The sequence below is a fragment of the Buceros rhinoceros genome, unplaced genomic scaffold (genome assembly GCF_000710305.1).
Source record: "Buceros rhinoceros silvestris isolate BGI_N320 unplaced genomic scaffold, ASM71030v1 scaffold10306, whole genome shotgun sequence".
NCBI classification, from domain to species: domain Eukaryota; kingdom Metazoa; phylum Chordata; class Aves; order Bucerotiformes; family Bucerotidae; genus Buceros; species Buceros rhinoceros.
In genome coordinates, this window is record NW_010415871.1 from 33,052 (window position 1) to 50,028 (window position 16,977).

Consider the following 16,977-nt stretch of genomic DNA (forward strand, 5'->3'; position numbering starts at 1 on the left):
CAATCACGTCATGTTTATAAAGCAGTGAAAGTGCTTACATTTTAGTGAGCTTTTGTTCCCGCAACAGTTCACAAAATTTCATTACCTCTTTTCTCTGTGAACCTTTTCCACACTAGGTCTAACACTGCAGCGATCAATGATCATTCACGTCTAACTCCATCACTCCAATTGTCCTAAGAAATTAATCAGTGCTACAAACTACTGACCTTACCCTAAACCCATCTGATTGCAGGCCAGCTGGCTTAAATTTTCTTGCCACTCATCAGCACAAACATGGTTATCGGCAGCTGACCTGTGAATGGTCAGGAACATCAAGGAATTCATGTTTTTAGAAAGGGTAACTGCAAAGAAAAAGAACAACTTCAGTATTATTTCACACAATTTTTTAAAAGGCACACTGAAAGCATACAGCTACACTCAAAAGAGTTTCCCAAGATGCTGGCACTTTTGCTGATGTTATCTGCTCAATAGCTGTGTAATTTAAAGCCAAGGCAACCATGGCTATCAGAACCTTGCGAACACTGAATAGCATGAGACTCTAAACAACAAAGGCATCCTGAGGATTAGAATAAACCAGAACACCCTTGACACACCAGCACAGGTTCAATGGGTTTCTGATAGCCTTAATCTTGTTAAATGATGTCTTACCCCACAAATAGCCCAAGTAAAATCACTAAAGTAAAGTAATTTGTGGGATGGATGTTGCTTGCCACCATTTGACTCTCAGTAATACACGCTGTTCCTGTCATAACAATATGTGGGTGTAATTAGAGAAAGAAAAAAAACAACTACTGTTTACAAGAAAGACCATGATGATTGCTTCTCTCTTAATCCATGTATAAAAGTGTGTGAACTTGTTTTACCACACACAAAAAGCTTCTCAAAACGGCCCAAAATGGAAATATACATCCCTCCCTTTCTAGGATCCCTTAAAAGATGTTGAGCTGTGTGCATTTCTTCCCCAGATACATACTGGTTTTAGTTAAACTGTTCCTCTGACTTACGCTTTGATAGCACTAATCTTAACACGGCCAGTCATCACACATTTTTCCTATATGCTGAAGGTGCTTTTGCTTCTCTCTACTTGAGAAAGGTGTATATTCACCCTTTTCAAATATGCATTTCTAGAACAGTTCCTCTCTGTTGCATAGGTTTTATTACATGCTGTTCTTTATTAAGGCTCATACAATGTTAAATGTTTTAAAATATTTATAAATCTACTTCAACATGAATACAAAATATTTGCTCTGTAAGCCACGCTATGCCTTTTTCTGTATTTTAAAGTATATACTAAGCATCTCAAAACTTACTAATATAAACTACTGTCAGGCACAGAAATACCTGTCAACTCAATGAAATCTCAGAGGACGTACTACCACTTTCCAACCTGCTTCTTTTCAGTGCCATTTTTTTTCTAATCCACCTTCACTTTTATTTAAAGAATAATACTTGGAGAGTTCTACTTTAACACCACACAAAAGCATGAGGCCTAATCTGAATATAGATAGCAATAGCAGGTTGCATCATTCTGCGGGTCTTTAGCTGGTGCAAAGTGGACCTAATAGGACTATCTTCTTGTCATAAGCTCTGGACCTGCGCCATTGCAGTCAGTGGGAATTTCACACTGATTTCCACAAGTACTGAATCAGGGCTTAGAAGTTTTGCCCAAATGAATTCCACATCTGAATGTCTTCCTGTTCTCTACCCTATCCACAACACTTTCCAGGTTTTACACACTATCTACACATTTTAAAAGTTCCCTGCCATGTCACTTTTCTTATATCTTTGTGCTGTGACACTTCACACCGTGCCTTGCCTTTCTTCTACGCCCACTTTCTTGCATGCTTTCCCACCCTCAGCATAGTCTCCCTTTGGTAATAGAGGGAGCATCTCTCCATCACTGCAATTGTATTCTAAATCAAAACACCACTGATTACTATCATTACCCAAACACCACTTCCTGGCAGAGTGCACCATGGTGGAAACTTACCACAGTCCCATTCATCCGAACCGTCACTGCAGTCTGCTTGCCCATCACACCAGAGCTCACGCGGCACACATTCATGGTTGGCACATTCAAGTTCATTCTCTTCACAAAATGCTGCAAGGACAAAAACATGTTTCACACTAAGAAAGTAATGATCAACGTAAAGTTCACACTGAGACTGAAAAAATGAGAAGGTCAGTGAAGGTAGATACAGATCAGATTTATGGAGCAATAAAGTGAGAGATTTGCCACACAATTCAGGATGGACATCACTGAGGCAGAAGGTTATTGCCTCCATGCAGTGGCAGAGGGCATCACAACTCCGAGAAGGGTGTCTGGAAATGGCAGGATCTGTGATTACTTGGTATCGTTTATGATCTTGTCGTATGAAGCCTGTCTAAGCCTCCCACAAGCTTTAAGTGAAAATACTGTGTTTCATGCTTTTTGGGAGACTGCTCCAAATCTGTTTGGTTCTCCATGATCTTTGAAAAAAATTATTTTACTGTAATGCATATGTATTTCCTTTCATCCACAGCAATTCTGTATTCACTTTTGGATCTGCCTTTGCTATTTAAAATCATGCAATTATTTTTATCTCTGCTTCAGAGATGGGAAACTGATGTACAGATAGACATGATTCAGTTCACAGTTGGTTGCCAACTGGCAGCATTAGACAACGATTGCCTGAAGCTCTGTCCAGTGCAGGAGCCACTAGTTTGTTTGCAAATGACTTGCAGCTTTCCCCAAGCACAACAAACCCCCTCCCAAAAGGCAGGTGTGTAGCATCACAGTACTCTCCTCATTAACACACTTCCCTTCCAGCTTCTATAAACCCCATCATTAGGGAATTTTGCATTCAGTTGTGCCTACATCTAGCTGTAGTATATAAGGCATCTACACTGCCATACAAACCAAGCATGTATTTGCAATGCTGGTGCAAAAAATGTACTCCACAGAGGAAACCATACAGACAGAGCAGGCAGTGCTGCCTGCTCGTGACAGAAGTGATCTTTCTGCTCTGGAATAAAGTGTGCAAAACTAGAAAAAGCTCTCTGACTCTGCCTTCCTGAGCATATTTCAAAAGCTGAAAGCCCCCGACTGGGGAAGCTTTGCTGCAATTTTGGAATATTCAAGCCCTGACACAAAAGCAGAGAAGAAATACAGTCTGATGATTAACTCAAGCCCTTGGAGAATCTTTTCTCTGCCACGATGTTAATGTGTGATCATGAGCAAATCACTTTAATACCACCTTCCTATTTGCAGATTAATCACACAGACCACTTGGAAGACAAATGGTATAATCTTCAACATGAAAAGTAGATTAAGAAATGTTCTGTGGTCTGCCGCTTCCCAAAAAGAAACATTTAGCTCTAGTGATATATGCAGGCTGCCAATCATTTTGGCAAATATATTTATTTGTATGCTCCACATAGCACATAAAATGTGCCTTCCATTCTGTCGCTGCCAACTACAGAACTACAGACACTCAAGAGTAACTTTTTAAAATTGTAAAATTATATCCTACAGTCCCAGCAAAAATGCTGAAATATCAGGATTGCCCAGAAAACCAAACTTTCAGCTTTCAACCAAATTTATCAAGCATAATTTCTTTCTTGTGCAGCCTGAGTGTTACCCATATGTCTTTTCTAGTTCCTTGTCTTGGGGTCATGACCACACGCCAGGCTTTTTTCAAAAGAAAATTTGGAGTACCGCTAATATATTTGTGAAAGTGAAGCTAACATCTCAAGGCACCCACTCCCACTTCACAAGCAGAGTGAGAGCCTGCAAAGCAGCTGCTGTTTGCAGGTCTTCCACCTCTTCCCATACCACTAGTCAGCTGTATAATGGAAACAGAACACAGGGCAGCTCCCACAGAGGACCATGTTGTCAGCACTTTGAGCTGACTTAGACCGTGCACATGGACAGTATGTCCATACTGTCAGTGTGCCGTACTAAGTTTTGTATCCCTGATACTTCTCGCACTGTGGATTGTAGAAGCTGCCCATGGAGCCAAGTGGAGAAAGAGAATCTAAGAAATGTCAAGCAGAAGAGAACTAAAATAAAGCAGGAAGGCGTGAAATTTACTGAAGAACAGATCAGAAGGAAAATCAAGTGGAAATCAAGAAAAAAAAGGGCAGTGAGCAGCTATACCTATTTGGAATGAAGTTGAGAAAAGTTGGGAAAAGGAGTCACAAAGCTACAAGGAATAAAGAAAAGAAGCATGAAGACACAAGAAGGAGGAGGGAACGAGAGCAAATAAAGAGAGAGGTCCAGAGTGACCAAGGAGACAGCAAGGATCTAAGGATGTGAACAACGAATGACATAAGATGAGGAAAAAGATAAATTGGTGCCATAGAAAAACTGAAAAGGAAACTGAGGGAATGACTAAGCCTTTCTGTCTGTAGAAAACCTTTTTACTTTCATTTATTCTGCACCCAAGACCCCAAAACTGTGACCAGCCCTTTATGGGACTAACTGCATAAGCCCTTACAGCAGTTCTTTTCATCCATCATGTCAGGGCAGTCTGGGAAACCATCACAGATCATAGCGTGTTTGATGCACAGCTTCTTCAAAGGGCACTCCCAAAGACCCCTTTCTCTACAACCTGGAAGCAGAGAAGCACAGTTTTTAAACACTTGCATGCAATATCAAATCAGCTGTTTTCTTCTTCCATAGTAATCCTGAAACACCCAAAATATTTTCACTTGCAATGAAAATTTTAAAAGGTATCAGGAATAGTTGTTATCAAAGAAATGGAAATGAGATTGTCACAGCGCACACTTGATAAATGGGTATAAAATATATAAAACTTCATAATATTTCAGTGCTTTTAAAATAATAATCTACTCATGCTACAGATATCTCTAAGTAATGGTTTAGGCACTAGCTCAATTACCTCTAAATTCATACACCACTACTCTTGAAATACATTTACTAGAAATACATAAATTTTCCTAGTCCTGAATTCTGTAGAGTTTTCTTTAAAAGCATACTACACAGACCTTTGTTCTTTCAAAAGAATCTCCACGAAAAGAGTGTAGAAATAATGAAATTTTTTCCGATACTGCTGATACAGAATGTAATACAGATCACAACAAAAGATAAAGAGATGCTCTTAAGGGTGGACCACAAGCAATTTTCCCGGGTCCATAATCTGAGACCAAACCAGTTTGAAAAGATTAGAAAGACCCAATGGCTGTATGAATCTTCAAGGGAGTTCATCATTATGCAGGGAGCACGCTGCATAATTATTATCTCTTCAAAGCCCTGCTAACCAACCTCTCTGATTTCAAGAGCATGTTAAATAGAGCACTTCATTGTGATACTAGTTTAAATACTTTGACATACTAATGTCCTGCACACCTGACATTCTGGTTTTATAGGAAGCCATAAAAACAATGTGTTCTCTTAACTAAAACAGATGGTTTGATTGACTGTTTGGCCTGTTCTATAGATGATAATACCAGTTTTCATTTTAATCCAAGCTCAAATTCAGGTGACAGCCCTCATGTCCCCTCATGCAAATAACTGAGGTATGAACTCACAAAATGCATTTGAAACAGAACCTCTGTTTGCCTGGACCTGGAACTACAGCAGGATATCAGCAGTAAGTTACTGTTTCCAAGAAGTGTTATTTCAGAAGTGAGTATTTCACAAACATGAACCAGAGAATCACTATCAGCTCATATGATTGCTGGAAAAATCTACTCACGTTTTAACCATTAACTGGATGTGTGGAGTGCTTGATTTTGTTTGGATTCAAAAAGCTGTGTAAATAAGTGTTACAGCAGAGAGAAATAGCTAGCCTTGAACCTGTGAAACTAAATCCACATAATCTACATGATACTCAACTTTTCTGGCTATCAACATTTTCAGGGTCTCCTTCTTGACAATATTTGTGATAACTATTAATGAAAAACTAATTAAAACCAAACAAAACCTTTACCCTAACAAAGAACAAAGAATGTCAGTCAAGTTAGGAATTTGATACGAAAATAAAATTAGAAAGCTTAAAAATATATAATTTATGAACCTTGCAATTTTTAGCAGTGTTTACAATTATTTAAATACATGTTTGCTCTTCCTCTTCATCACACATTATAGTTATACTGTGAAGTGTACCATGACTCTTCAAAATTTATCTTTGAGTATAAACACAGACAAATACAGAGACAATTCCCTAGGTAAAATTCAGTACTTACTGAATTCAGTGACCAAATTTTTTTTTTTTTTGGTAGAAGCCATCTACCATTTGGTATATTTATATTTCTTCTCTAAATATTTTTGTGACATATTTTTTTAATTTAATGACAATGAAATGGAAGTGAAAATGGAGGCAGGAAAACTTGTCCATGTTTACATTACTCCCATCATCTCAAACACGTTTTGGCAAGAGACAGGGATTTACGTATGATCTTCAAAATATGAAGCAAGTTACCATTTGTTATTTACACGTATATTCCCCATGCGATTGTTATTAAGGCATTAGTATAAGACCACCACATTTTTCTCTCAGCAAAAATACTATAGTCAGAACTCAAATTGCAAAAAATAGTGAAGACAATACTGGTTTTGAATGTTATTTCCTCAATTTCTTTAGTAGTCTCCCAGGATCGTCTTCCGCTTTCTGCCAGAGGCATTGTTCAGCAGCTAGTAAATTAATAGGACCAGTTACAATTAAGCACTTTTAATATCACAAACTCTCTTGACCTCTATCGTAATAATAGTTTTCAGCAATTACATTCCTCACACTTTACTGAAATGCACTCAGAAGCCTCACATTCAGAAATCTGGGTCAAATTTTCTCCCCAGTTCCTGGTCTAAATGGCACTAAAGTCTGAGGATTTCACTGCAACTTCGTAGGTGAGATTTCCTCTCACAAAGATTTTGTGAAAGTATGACAGGCATTCCTAACAGGAGACAGTGGATGCTGAATACAGCTCCCCTCTGCTTGGGCAGAGTACACTTCAGTCCCTTTGGGCTGTTCTACCTTACATTTTTGGCCAGAGTAGCTTTAGCATCTAAAAGCTGTAGCTCATTCTTTTCCAGACTCCTTCTACCTGTACTGTGAAGATGACCCATGTCTATCATTTAAGGCACATGTCCTGGTCTGTGTTAGAACAGAACTAATTCTGTTCAGTGATTTCACTTTCCAGCTCAGTCTCTTCTAAGTGACTGCACTTTCTGAAGTTAACAGCGTATTTTTGCAGACAATGTCTGCTGCCAGAAGTGAGAGCACTCGATGTTTACAGTTACTGCCAGGGATTGGTGTCCAGAAAGGCTCTTGCGTATAGTTGTTCCTGTGAAGACCAAGGTCACTGATAAATCTCATGTACCACATTGGGGGTGCAGTAAGTTGGAGAGGAGAAGCGGACAGGACAGGTGACCCTGAACTGACCAACAAGGTGTTCCATCCCATAAATGTCATATTTGGTATCAAGCTGAGGGATCACAGGGGTCAAGCTCTCTTCTTCAGTGGCTGGCATCTGAGGAGGACTCCATCTATTCTGCCTTCAATCCCAATCCATGCATTCCTGAATCCAATTCTGGAATCCAGCTCCTGCATCTGGTTCCTGTCTGCCAGTGGGTCCAGTCTGGGACTTCCCCAGTGCCCGCCCTCAGCATCAGTGGTGATGGTGATGGGATTGCCATCAGAGGGTTTGGGTTCGATATTGGTTTCGTATATATTTGTATGTATTTCATTTTATTGTTATTATTTTAATTAAAGCAGTTTTAGTTTTCTTTTCCAATCCATAAGTCTCTCTCGCTTATTCCCTTTCTCTTCCCCTTAGGGGAGGGACAGGTGTTAACAGAGAGCATCTGTCATTTGTCTAGTGGCCAGCCTAGCCCTAACCCGTGACAGCACTTCAAATACAAGATTTTCAATTTTAATGCTGGCTGTTATTTAATGGTATAAAACAAATTTCAAAGGATAAATCTAATAAAATGTGAGCTAGCCATTTACACATGGAAAGATCATCAGGTTTTGATTTTGTCCTGCACACATGGAATATGAATGAGTCAGTTACTTCTGGAGCGCTACAAGGACTTTGTGTTCTTCAGTAACAGAGTTATCCCTGGTCAATGTAATGTCACCCTGACAGCGGTAATTTCCTAGCAGATACAGTCTTCTATATTTATAGAAAGTTATAAGAACTCTGCTGATTGATAGTGACATTCTGTCTAGACTATAGAGACAGAAAGAGATTCACTCAAGAAATTAATGTTACATATTAGAGCAATATTTCATATGTTAATATCTAGGAGAATAGAATTATCCTAAAAGACACATAGCAATTAGCGTTCTAAGGAGTTGAGAACACGTGGCAGGGAAGACAACAGATTCAAAGATAAAGAGATTACGAGCTCTAAAGGAGTCACTGATCATCAGCTCTGCCTTTCCTTTACAGTCCAAACAAGAGATTGACTTAGTATTAAATCCTGTTTCAGTGAGCATAACTAGTTTTCTTTTTGTTTTCTTTTTGCAGTGGAGGAGAATGGGGCAGAAAGAGGAGAGAGAATACAAGCTTGATATGAAAACTCCTGGAGACTGAGAATGCATTGCACCTTAGTGATAAATAACCCCTTGGTTGCTCCAATCATTAGAACAACCTGCTCTTCAGAAAGAAGAAATTTTATAGAGCTTCAAGCTTGAATTTTAGCCTAGCTTAGATTTCAGGTGTTGGATCTTATCTTATTTTGTACAGCTGAGTAGGAATTATTGCAACAGTTTTGCTGTTCGCGTAAACCGTGCTTCCATCTTAATCTGCTCTGTTAAAAAAAACCAAGATATGCACCTTAGCCCTACTCTGCTAAAAGTTTTTCCAATCCTTTACTTATATTTACACCTCTTTTCCAAATCCTTAGTGATTTATAATTATCCAGCCAGCATGCAGATCTCCATGGAGGCATGGCCTTCAGTCACGAAAGTAAACAGTATGAACTCCTTTCTTCTCCAAATTCTCCTACCAACGTGTACAAGGGTAAATAGCGACCATGAGATTTGTTGATTATTCTCAACATCAATACATTCCCTTAAGCTAAAAGGCAAGCGCTTCTCTACCATAAATAAACTCAGAAACATCCTGGAGGATAAACTTCATGGTTCCCACTTTATCCTTGTACCTACAGTCTGAGGTTGACCAATCTGAAAAAACATGTTGACCCTTAAGGTACAGAATCCACTTCAGCAATACAAATCTTTTGTCAATGCATCATAATGAGAACATTACCGTATATAAAACTGTACTTACGAATTCAAGATTTAAACTGCCAGGAAGTCACATTTTAGCTCAGTAGAACATCCAGCAATACCAAAAAATTTAAATCTGCAGCATTTTTTATCTTGATTACTAAAAGAATACTCAAAGATCCTGGAATATGGTTAGCAGAATCTAAATGATCAAATATCACAAATTGACAAATTGTGTTGACATTAATCAAGAAAGATGCTTACTAAAGTATTTTTCCGATAGTAGTCTTCAAAAAAAAAAAAAAAAATCCACAAACCAAACCAAACAAACCACAACACTTTCAAATATTTTTCTTACAGAAAAAGGGGCTTATCCTCTGAAATGTCATCCTATGGTTCCAATAACTGAAGGAAAAGCAGAACTCATTTTGTAATGCTTCAAATACTCTCCTCTTGAAAGATCTATCTCATCCAATTTACTTACCACAGCTGTCCTCATCACTATCATCCTCACAGTCAGCTTGACCATCACATCTTCTGGATGCCAGGACGCACCTCCCAGAACGGCACTTGAAGTGGCTGGGTGAGCATTCTGTCAATGACAAGGAACAGGGAGAAACAAGACTCCATGAGCTGCAAGCTTAAACATCACATGCATGCTTGCTTATCACTGTGACAGTTTTGGAGGGGTAAATGACAGCAATAGAAATCTTGTGCAATACTAAACTGGAACTCTGTAGCAGGCAACACTCTTGATAATGTGAGTGGGGTGAAGCAGTATTTTCCAGAGCTCTCCCTCACATGCTACCCTTTGTCGAATTTCAAAGCTTTGCCAAACAACTGGCATATAATATTCAGATTGTGGGCATGGATTTTCCAGCTACTTTTCTCGCTATTGTGGTGTTGATATAGATGATCTGATGTGTTCAAATGAGTGCAAGAGATTCTCAAGATTAAAAAAAAAAAAATTGGCAATTGTGCGGCTATTTGAATCAATAAAACCACCTATAAATGCCCACTCTTTAACCTTTGTATCGCTTCTGCCTCACCTAATGGAGTACCATTTTGAGAAAGCTTTATTTAGATGGTTTTGAAAAACGCACCCATTTTGTCACATTGACTTTGAAGTACAACTTCCATCTTTTGTTGTCTTTTTGTTTTCCTTCCTGCAAAATATCTCAGGTATTTAATATCATTAAGTTCTTTGGGTAAATTTTAGGATTCAATAAACAGCTGTACTAAAAATATCATCAATGAACTTGAGAGCCTCATAAAAAAAGATTCTAACAATAAAAGGTATGTGAACTATACTGCCAACATTTAAGAATAATTCTTTATGAAAATAACTAAGTTTTTAATGCATACTGTCTTGGCCAGCAGTATTCTTGTATTCAGCAGTGACTGGAAGAGAAGTTAAGCAATTCAGCATATTGTAGGATCTCTGTCAATTATAGCTTATGCTGGAAATTTATTTTGTAATTGTAACTACTTTAAATGCTCTTGGAAGCTTAATTTCTTTTGTTACATGTGGGTTTTTTCAGAAATATTTACATAAGATTTTAAACTTTTCAGTTAGACTTTCTAACCAGCATTGGTAGTCAGTAGAAATCTGGCATTGAATCAACATAAAATTCTAGCAGTAAGAGAACCCAAAACAACTCTGATAGGAACCCTTGGTTAGATCACTGTTTCTAGAAGAATACTAAACCTGCTTGGTTTATTCATTGATTTCCAGAATATCTATTTCAGTGCTAAGATGATCAATAAGCAGTGAATCGGCTTACTAGGCACAGTCCCTCTTTTTAAAGTGAGAATTTCTTTTAATTAAAAATTTTATAAGTGAACAGAATTTATCTCTAGAATAAGAGATGAATAGTCTAGTCCTAGTCCTATATGCAGTAGTATATTTAAAATATAACCATTCTATGTTACATTTCAAAGCCAAATCCTCTAAATAACACAGGGAGGAAGGTTAAAAGACATTTGATACCTGAAAAAATAAAGTCACGTTATTTTTCTTTAATTCACCTTGTGCCAAAATCTTATTTTTCCTTTCCTACACGCTGCTGTGTAATAATGGATAATTCCTTTCCATCAGCCCACTTCTGTAGAGAAAAATTATCTCCATGTCTCTCAAGAGTCCCACCTCAGAGGATTTCATTACTGTGGTATTACATGTCTTTATAAAATCCTCACAGTGATATATGTGCACGTGGAGTTTGCTTGAAGGAGTAGTACTAACTGCTATATATTCTACTCTAGTTTTTCGTGATTCCTTCACTGTATTCTCAGCAATACATCTTCACTAAAAGAACTATTCACTAACTAGCTTTCTATCATTGTTTTCTCTGAGCAAGATCAAGGCTGGGGAAAGACCATCATCACTGCAGGCGAGTAGGAGCACTGAACATAATCAGCATATTGCAGGCACCGAGGCACAATCTCATTGTTTTCTCAGCTACTTTACTGGCATTTTGGCAACATAAAGAAAAGGCATGTCGAAATCCCCACAGATCTCACATCTGATGACCACTGCAGAAGGAAAAGCTGCACAACTTCTCTCTTCAAACATACAAACAATATCTAGAAGCATTTAAGGCAATTTCATTCATTTGTTCCATGTTCACAGCCACAACAGTTAGTATTATGGCTGAATTCAAAACCTGAAATTTGTCAATCGCTCCTGAAGCTGGCTTGGCACAACTCTTGGCACAACTTGTACAAAACCTTCCCCAAACAAAAACCAATAGCAACAATAGCTGGCAAAGACACTAACGTTACAATATTTTCCTCAGGGCTGTTGTGGAGCTCAGCTTTTTTTTAAATTGCCAAGACTCTGACTCCTGATAAGAAAAGCACTGTTATATCATCTAGATAGGTAAAAAAAGTATAAACACAAGTAAGCAGTAGGTGCGGTGTTAGTAATAAATCTCAAACACTGACTCTCACAGATTGAGGGTAATAGATCCTTCCTTTGAACAGAATTCTTATGAGAACTTCCTCTTATCTGCAAACTGTACATATCCAAACTCCCTGAAATCCAGTTTGGAATCATTTATATAGCTTAAATATTTATTATAATTAAAGAGGAGTTATGAGAAAAAAACACCAGTGACTTAGGTGGGAACCTAACTAGATCTTTAATTTCTTGGTATATGTATATATAGTAGTTACCTTCTACATCTTCATCCGGTGTTAGACAAGTTTGGTTGTCTGAGTTGTCATCCGGAAATTGAGTGCAGTCAGTATCTTCTGGCCACTGCAGACCCACAATCCCAAGCACAGACTCACAGCGTTCCTTAGACTGTACACATAATGTCCTGAGGAGACAAAGTGGAATTGCACAAAGAAACCAAGTGAAAGTCTCAGAAATCCCCAGTTATTGGAAGTTAACAATCCTAGCCAAAGTTAAAGATGAAGATCAAGGAGAAATCAGTTAATCAGGTTTCTTCGCCTAAAAAAAATATATATACCAGAAGATATGTTGCTACTGTTGAAAAATTATTGTTGAAACAACGTGCCCTTGTGGCCAAGAAGGCCAATGGTATCCCGAGGTACATCAAGCAGAGCGCAGCCATCATCCTCTCCCTGGTACACAGTGATAGGATGTCTGGGAATGGTTCAAAGCTGTGTCAGGCAAGGGAGGTTAATACTTGACGTTGGGAAGCATTTCGTCAAAGAGAGGGCGATAAAACACTGGAACAGGCTTCTCAGAGAGATGGTCAATGCCCCAAGCCTGTCAATGTTTAAGACTGTTTTGGATGATGTCCTTAATAACATGCTTTATCTCGGTCTGCCCTGAATTGTTCAGGCAGTTGGTCTAGATGATCATTGAAGGTCCCTTCAACTGAAATAACTTATTCTTTTCTATTCATTCTCACATTTTGCAAATTATTGAACTGTCACTCCTTTCCTTGTTCTGAATATTTCAGATACTAATCACACATATGTAATGAACTGCATTTTATGATCTTATAAAATAACTTTTGTTACGGAATTCCAAAGCAAAATTTCTGGCATTTTCAATGGCAACAGAAAATTAGTAAAGACAAATATAACAGAGAATGTTGGCCAAGAATTCAATGAAAAATTGTGTACTACCTGCAAGGTGGGATCCGCTGATTTGTATTGGGGTCACATTTTGGTACTAAGATTGTACAGGCAAAAAACATGAGGTATTTGTAGCAGTTGGTCTGAACCAAGGCTGGGAAAAGAGATGACTCCCAGCTGACAGAGGCTTCCTTCTGTGTCCTGTGGCCCAGGTAGTTTGGGTAATAAGTATAGTTGTAAGGCAAGTTCATACAGAGTTCCAGAGTAATTGGTTCACACTGACCTTTCACAGAAAGAAAGCAAAAAAAAAAAAAAAAAAAAAAAAAAAAAAAAAAAAAAAAAAAAAAAAAAAAAAAAAAAAAAAAAAAAAAAAAAAAAAAAGAAACACAAATGGTGTGAGGTTAAATGAAATACAGAAGAAATGAAGAAATAATTACATACATAAGAATTTAACAAATTTATCAGTCAGGGAATTTCCTCTCAGGCTTGAGAAACTACAAGTTTCAGAGCTCAAGATCCCATATGAGCCTATTCATACCAGTAAAGAAAGGTGGGTTTGACCTTTGCCTACCTAATCACCTATTCAGAGTCTTACATTACCTTACCAGTGTGCATTAACTTCTGAGTAACATCTTAACTTTAACACGGTACAATAAACAATTCTTTAAAATCAAATATATTCTTTTCAAATAAAGTTTCTGATTATTTTCAAGAGTTCCTGCACAATACAGCACACACTTCCTACTATGCTGCCACAACACACCTCATAGTGGCTGGGCAACTGTCAAAATTAAAGACGACTGGGGTCACAGGATACTTTGGGTTGGAAAAGGTCTCAGGAGTCTCTAGTCCAGTGTCCTGCTCAAAGTTTGGTCAGCTCTGAGGACTGATCAGGTTTCTCAAAGCTTTATTCAGCCAAGTCTTGAAAAATCTCTAATGACAGAGACTGCACAATTTCTCTGTATAGAAAACAGGAGGCAGGATTTTCTTTTTCCTCCCAAGATCTGAAGGAAGAATAGGGACAATTAAATTATGTATTGCACAAACACTAGGAGCCAGTCTACATGCTAATAATTTAATTCAGATAAGATGTATTTGATAATAGAATGATAAACCAGAGCAAAATAAATGTAACAGCTACAAGTCCATATTTACACGGATTATAGCTCTATACAAAAGTCATCCAGCTTTAAGGGGGTTTATCACAACACATACTGAACTGAGTATTTGGATATAAAAATTGTACGGCTTTTGTATTTCTTCCCAGATTGGTAGTCAGAAATATTTATATTTCGATTTCACTTCAACTCAGACTGAAATTCAGCTTTTTATTTAGCACTGAAACCAATGTGAAATTATTTAGTTTTATTTACTTTTGAAATATGAGAAAATTTTCCATTAAGAAGGGTAATGTTCAAAGTCAATTCTTATCAAAAGACTGTATATATTTGCCTATTCTGGAAGCAAACATATCTTTACATAATTAATATCCTCTGCCAGCCAGTTGCCAGCATCGGTTGCCAGCAGAGTGTAGCAACTGTGTGATCCTGTAGCTAGATCTTTGAGAGGAAGTTGAAAGAAGATCCAACAGTCAATTACTCAGCTGATCAGCAGAACTGGTCAGTCTTTCTTTGACTGGCATTCCCTGTTATAACCTCTGTTAGTATTTACCTTAAGTAATTCTCATGAAGTTAATTTTACGCATAGCTTTTCTTCTTTGCTAAATCCTTGCATACTGCCAATACTGAACTATTTCTCTTGTCTCAAAACACTTTGTCCCAGCTTTGGGGTATATGAGGTTCAAAGACTTCAACAATCCTCCTCACACTATTGCCATTTCCTTTTCTTCATGACGAACTCAACTCTGGCTTGTCCTTCCACACGTCAGCCCCAGATGCCCAGATCAGTTTGGTTTTGTCTTTTGATTTTTTCCCAGTAAGCATCTTTTCTGGATGTGTACAGAATAATACACATTCATCAGTATTTCATGATGAAACCCAAGTAAATGAACACATAAGTACATGCAATGTTCTAGGTGTTTGTTATAACATGACATTATTCAAGACTAAAGAGTAGAAATGCACATACATAATTTTCTCTTTTGTTATGTCTTGTCTTTATAGAGTTTAGGTGAATTCTAGAAGAAAATCCAGTACACTGAAATGTCACTGTAGGATAGCTCTTTACATGTTTTCAATATGACTACAATTTTCACACTGTGTTTAGAAAACTTTTATCACACTATGTTCAGAAGTGTGTTGTAGGTTTGGAAATAATAACTTTGACTGTCGCACCCAATTCCTTAGAATCCGCAAGGTGAGTACCAAACAGAACGTATACTCCAGGGGAACACCTGACTGAATTTAAGTAACCCGGATGTTAATCTTTCCTTCTGATGTTTGTCCTACAGTTTAAGGGATCTTGCTACTCTGTTAAAGTACATGTCAGTACAACCTAATGAGTGGGAAACAAGGAATAATATTAATTGCATCTTTTATCCTAAAGAAGAAAATCCCATAACCAAACCCAAACAGATTATGTCTGGATTTAAAATCTTCATGTCTTTGCTATTGACTTTACCTACTACATAGGACTTAGTTCCAAACACAGTAATAGAAGTGAATGGGATATTTCACTGAATCATAGAACACCTGAGGTTGGCAGAGACCTCTAGAGGTTATCTGGTCCAACCCCTTTGCTCAAGCAGGGCCACTGAGTGCATGCTGTGCAGGACCATGTCCAGATGGCTTCTGACTGTCTCCAAGGACGGAGTCTCCACAGAGACAGAGCTCCAGTCTCACTGGGCTCTTTTACTGTGAACAGTCACCCTCACAGTAAAAAAACCTCTTTCCTTATATTCAGAGTGAACGTCCTCCTGTGTTTCACTGTACCCACTGCCTCTGGTTCTGTCACTGAGCACTGAAAAAGTCCAGCTCTGACCTCTTTACACTCTCCCTTCAGATACTTGTTCAATTATCCTAAATATGTTGAAACTGAATTATAATGCCAGCCTAAACTGATCAGACATTATCATACATGGAGAACATCCCTCATATTCAATATTGCAAAATGTCCTCTGCTTTGGAATTTTCCAAACAAAGAGTTATTTGAGCAAGAAAATACTGCTTTGACAAAATTAGAATTTTCTACGGAATTCTCATCTTTTACCAAAGATTAAATAACTCTGGTAAAATATAACAATGCAAATAGCATTAAAAAAGACAGTAGTACTTCCAGATGTTATGCAAGAAAAATCTCTCTGAAATTCTCATGCTGTTCCATTGTGTATAAACAATTAAATATTCACTGGACTGAAAAAGGAATAAAGAGAGATGGTCCAGAATTCTAATTCAGATTACGTGTTACTCCTGTTGGAAATTACAGTTGCCCATAATATGATGAGGAAACATCTTCACTAAAAAGCTCTTGCGTTTCTCATGACATGGGATAGGAACATTGGTTTAGAGCTCAAATATCACTTGCCAAAAAATGCTTTTCACTATCTTGTAACATAGCCATTCAAACATTTTTCGAAATTGCATACAATAGGCTACAAAGTCTGTATCGATTAGGAAAACATTTTGGACCACACAACAAACTGCTTTGGACCACATGACAAACTGCTTTGGATCATAGTAAGTCTCATACTGATTTATTCACAATGAAGATGAGTCCCAGAAAGAAAGTACACTTCCAGTTCTCTCATTGTGAGAAAGATTGAATTGCAGTCACACTGCTTGAAAGAGTG

The 16,977-nt window shown here is 37.8% G+C and overlaps 1 protein-coding gene across 1 annotated transcript in view; it reads right to left on the reverse strand.

Moving 5' to 3' along the window:
- The window catches only part of CORIN (corin, serine peptidase), an 85,841-nt gene that overhangs the window by 22,407 nt on the left and 46,457 nt on the right, over positions 1–16,977 (reverse strand). Inside the window, exons 9-14 of the mRNA XM_010137575.1 lie at positions 13,281–13,512; positions 12,354–12,499; positions 9,664–9,771; positions 4,479–4,592; positions 1,991–2,101; positions 212–341 (exon numbers count right to left, since the gene is read on the reverse strand). Coding sequence (XP_010135877.1) covers positions 212–341; positions 1,991–2,101; positions 4,479–4,592; positions 9,664–9,771; positions 12,354–12,499; positions 13,281–13,512 — 841 coding nt within the window. The remainder of the gene's footprint in view (positions 1–211; positions 342–1,990; positions 2,102–4,478; positions 4,593–9,663; positions 9,772–12,353; positions 12,500–13,280; positions 13,513–16,977) is intronic.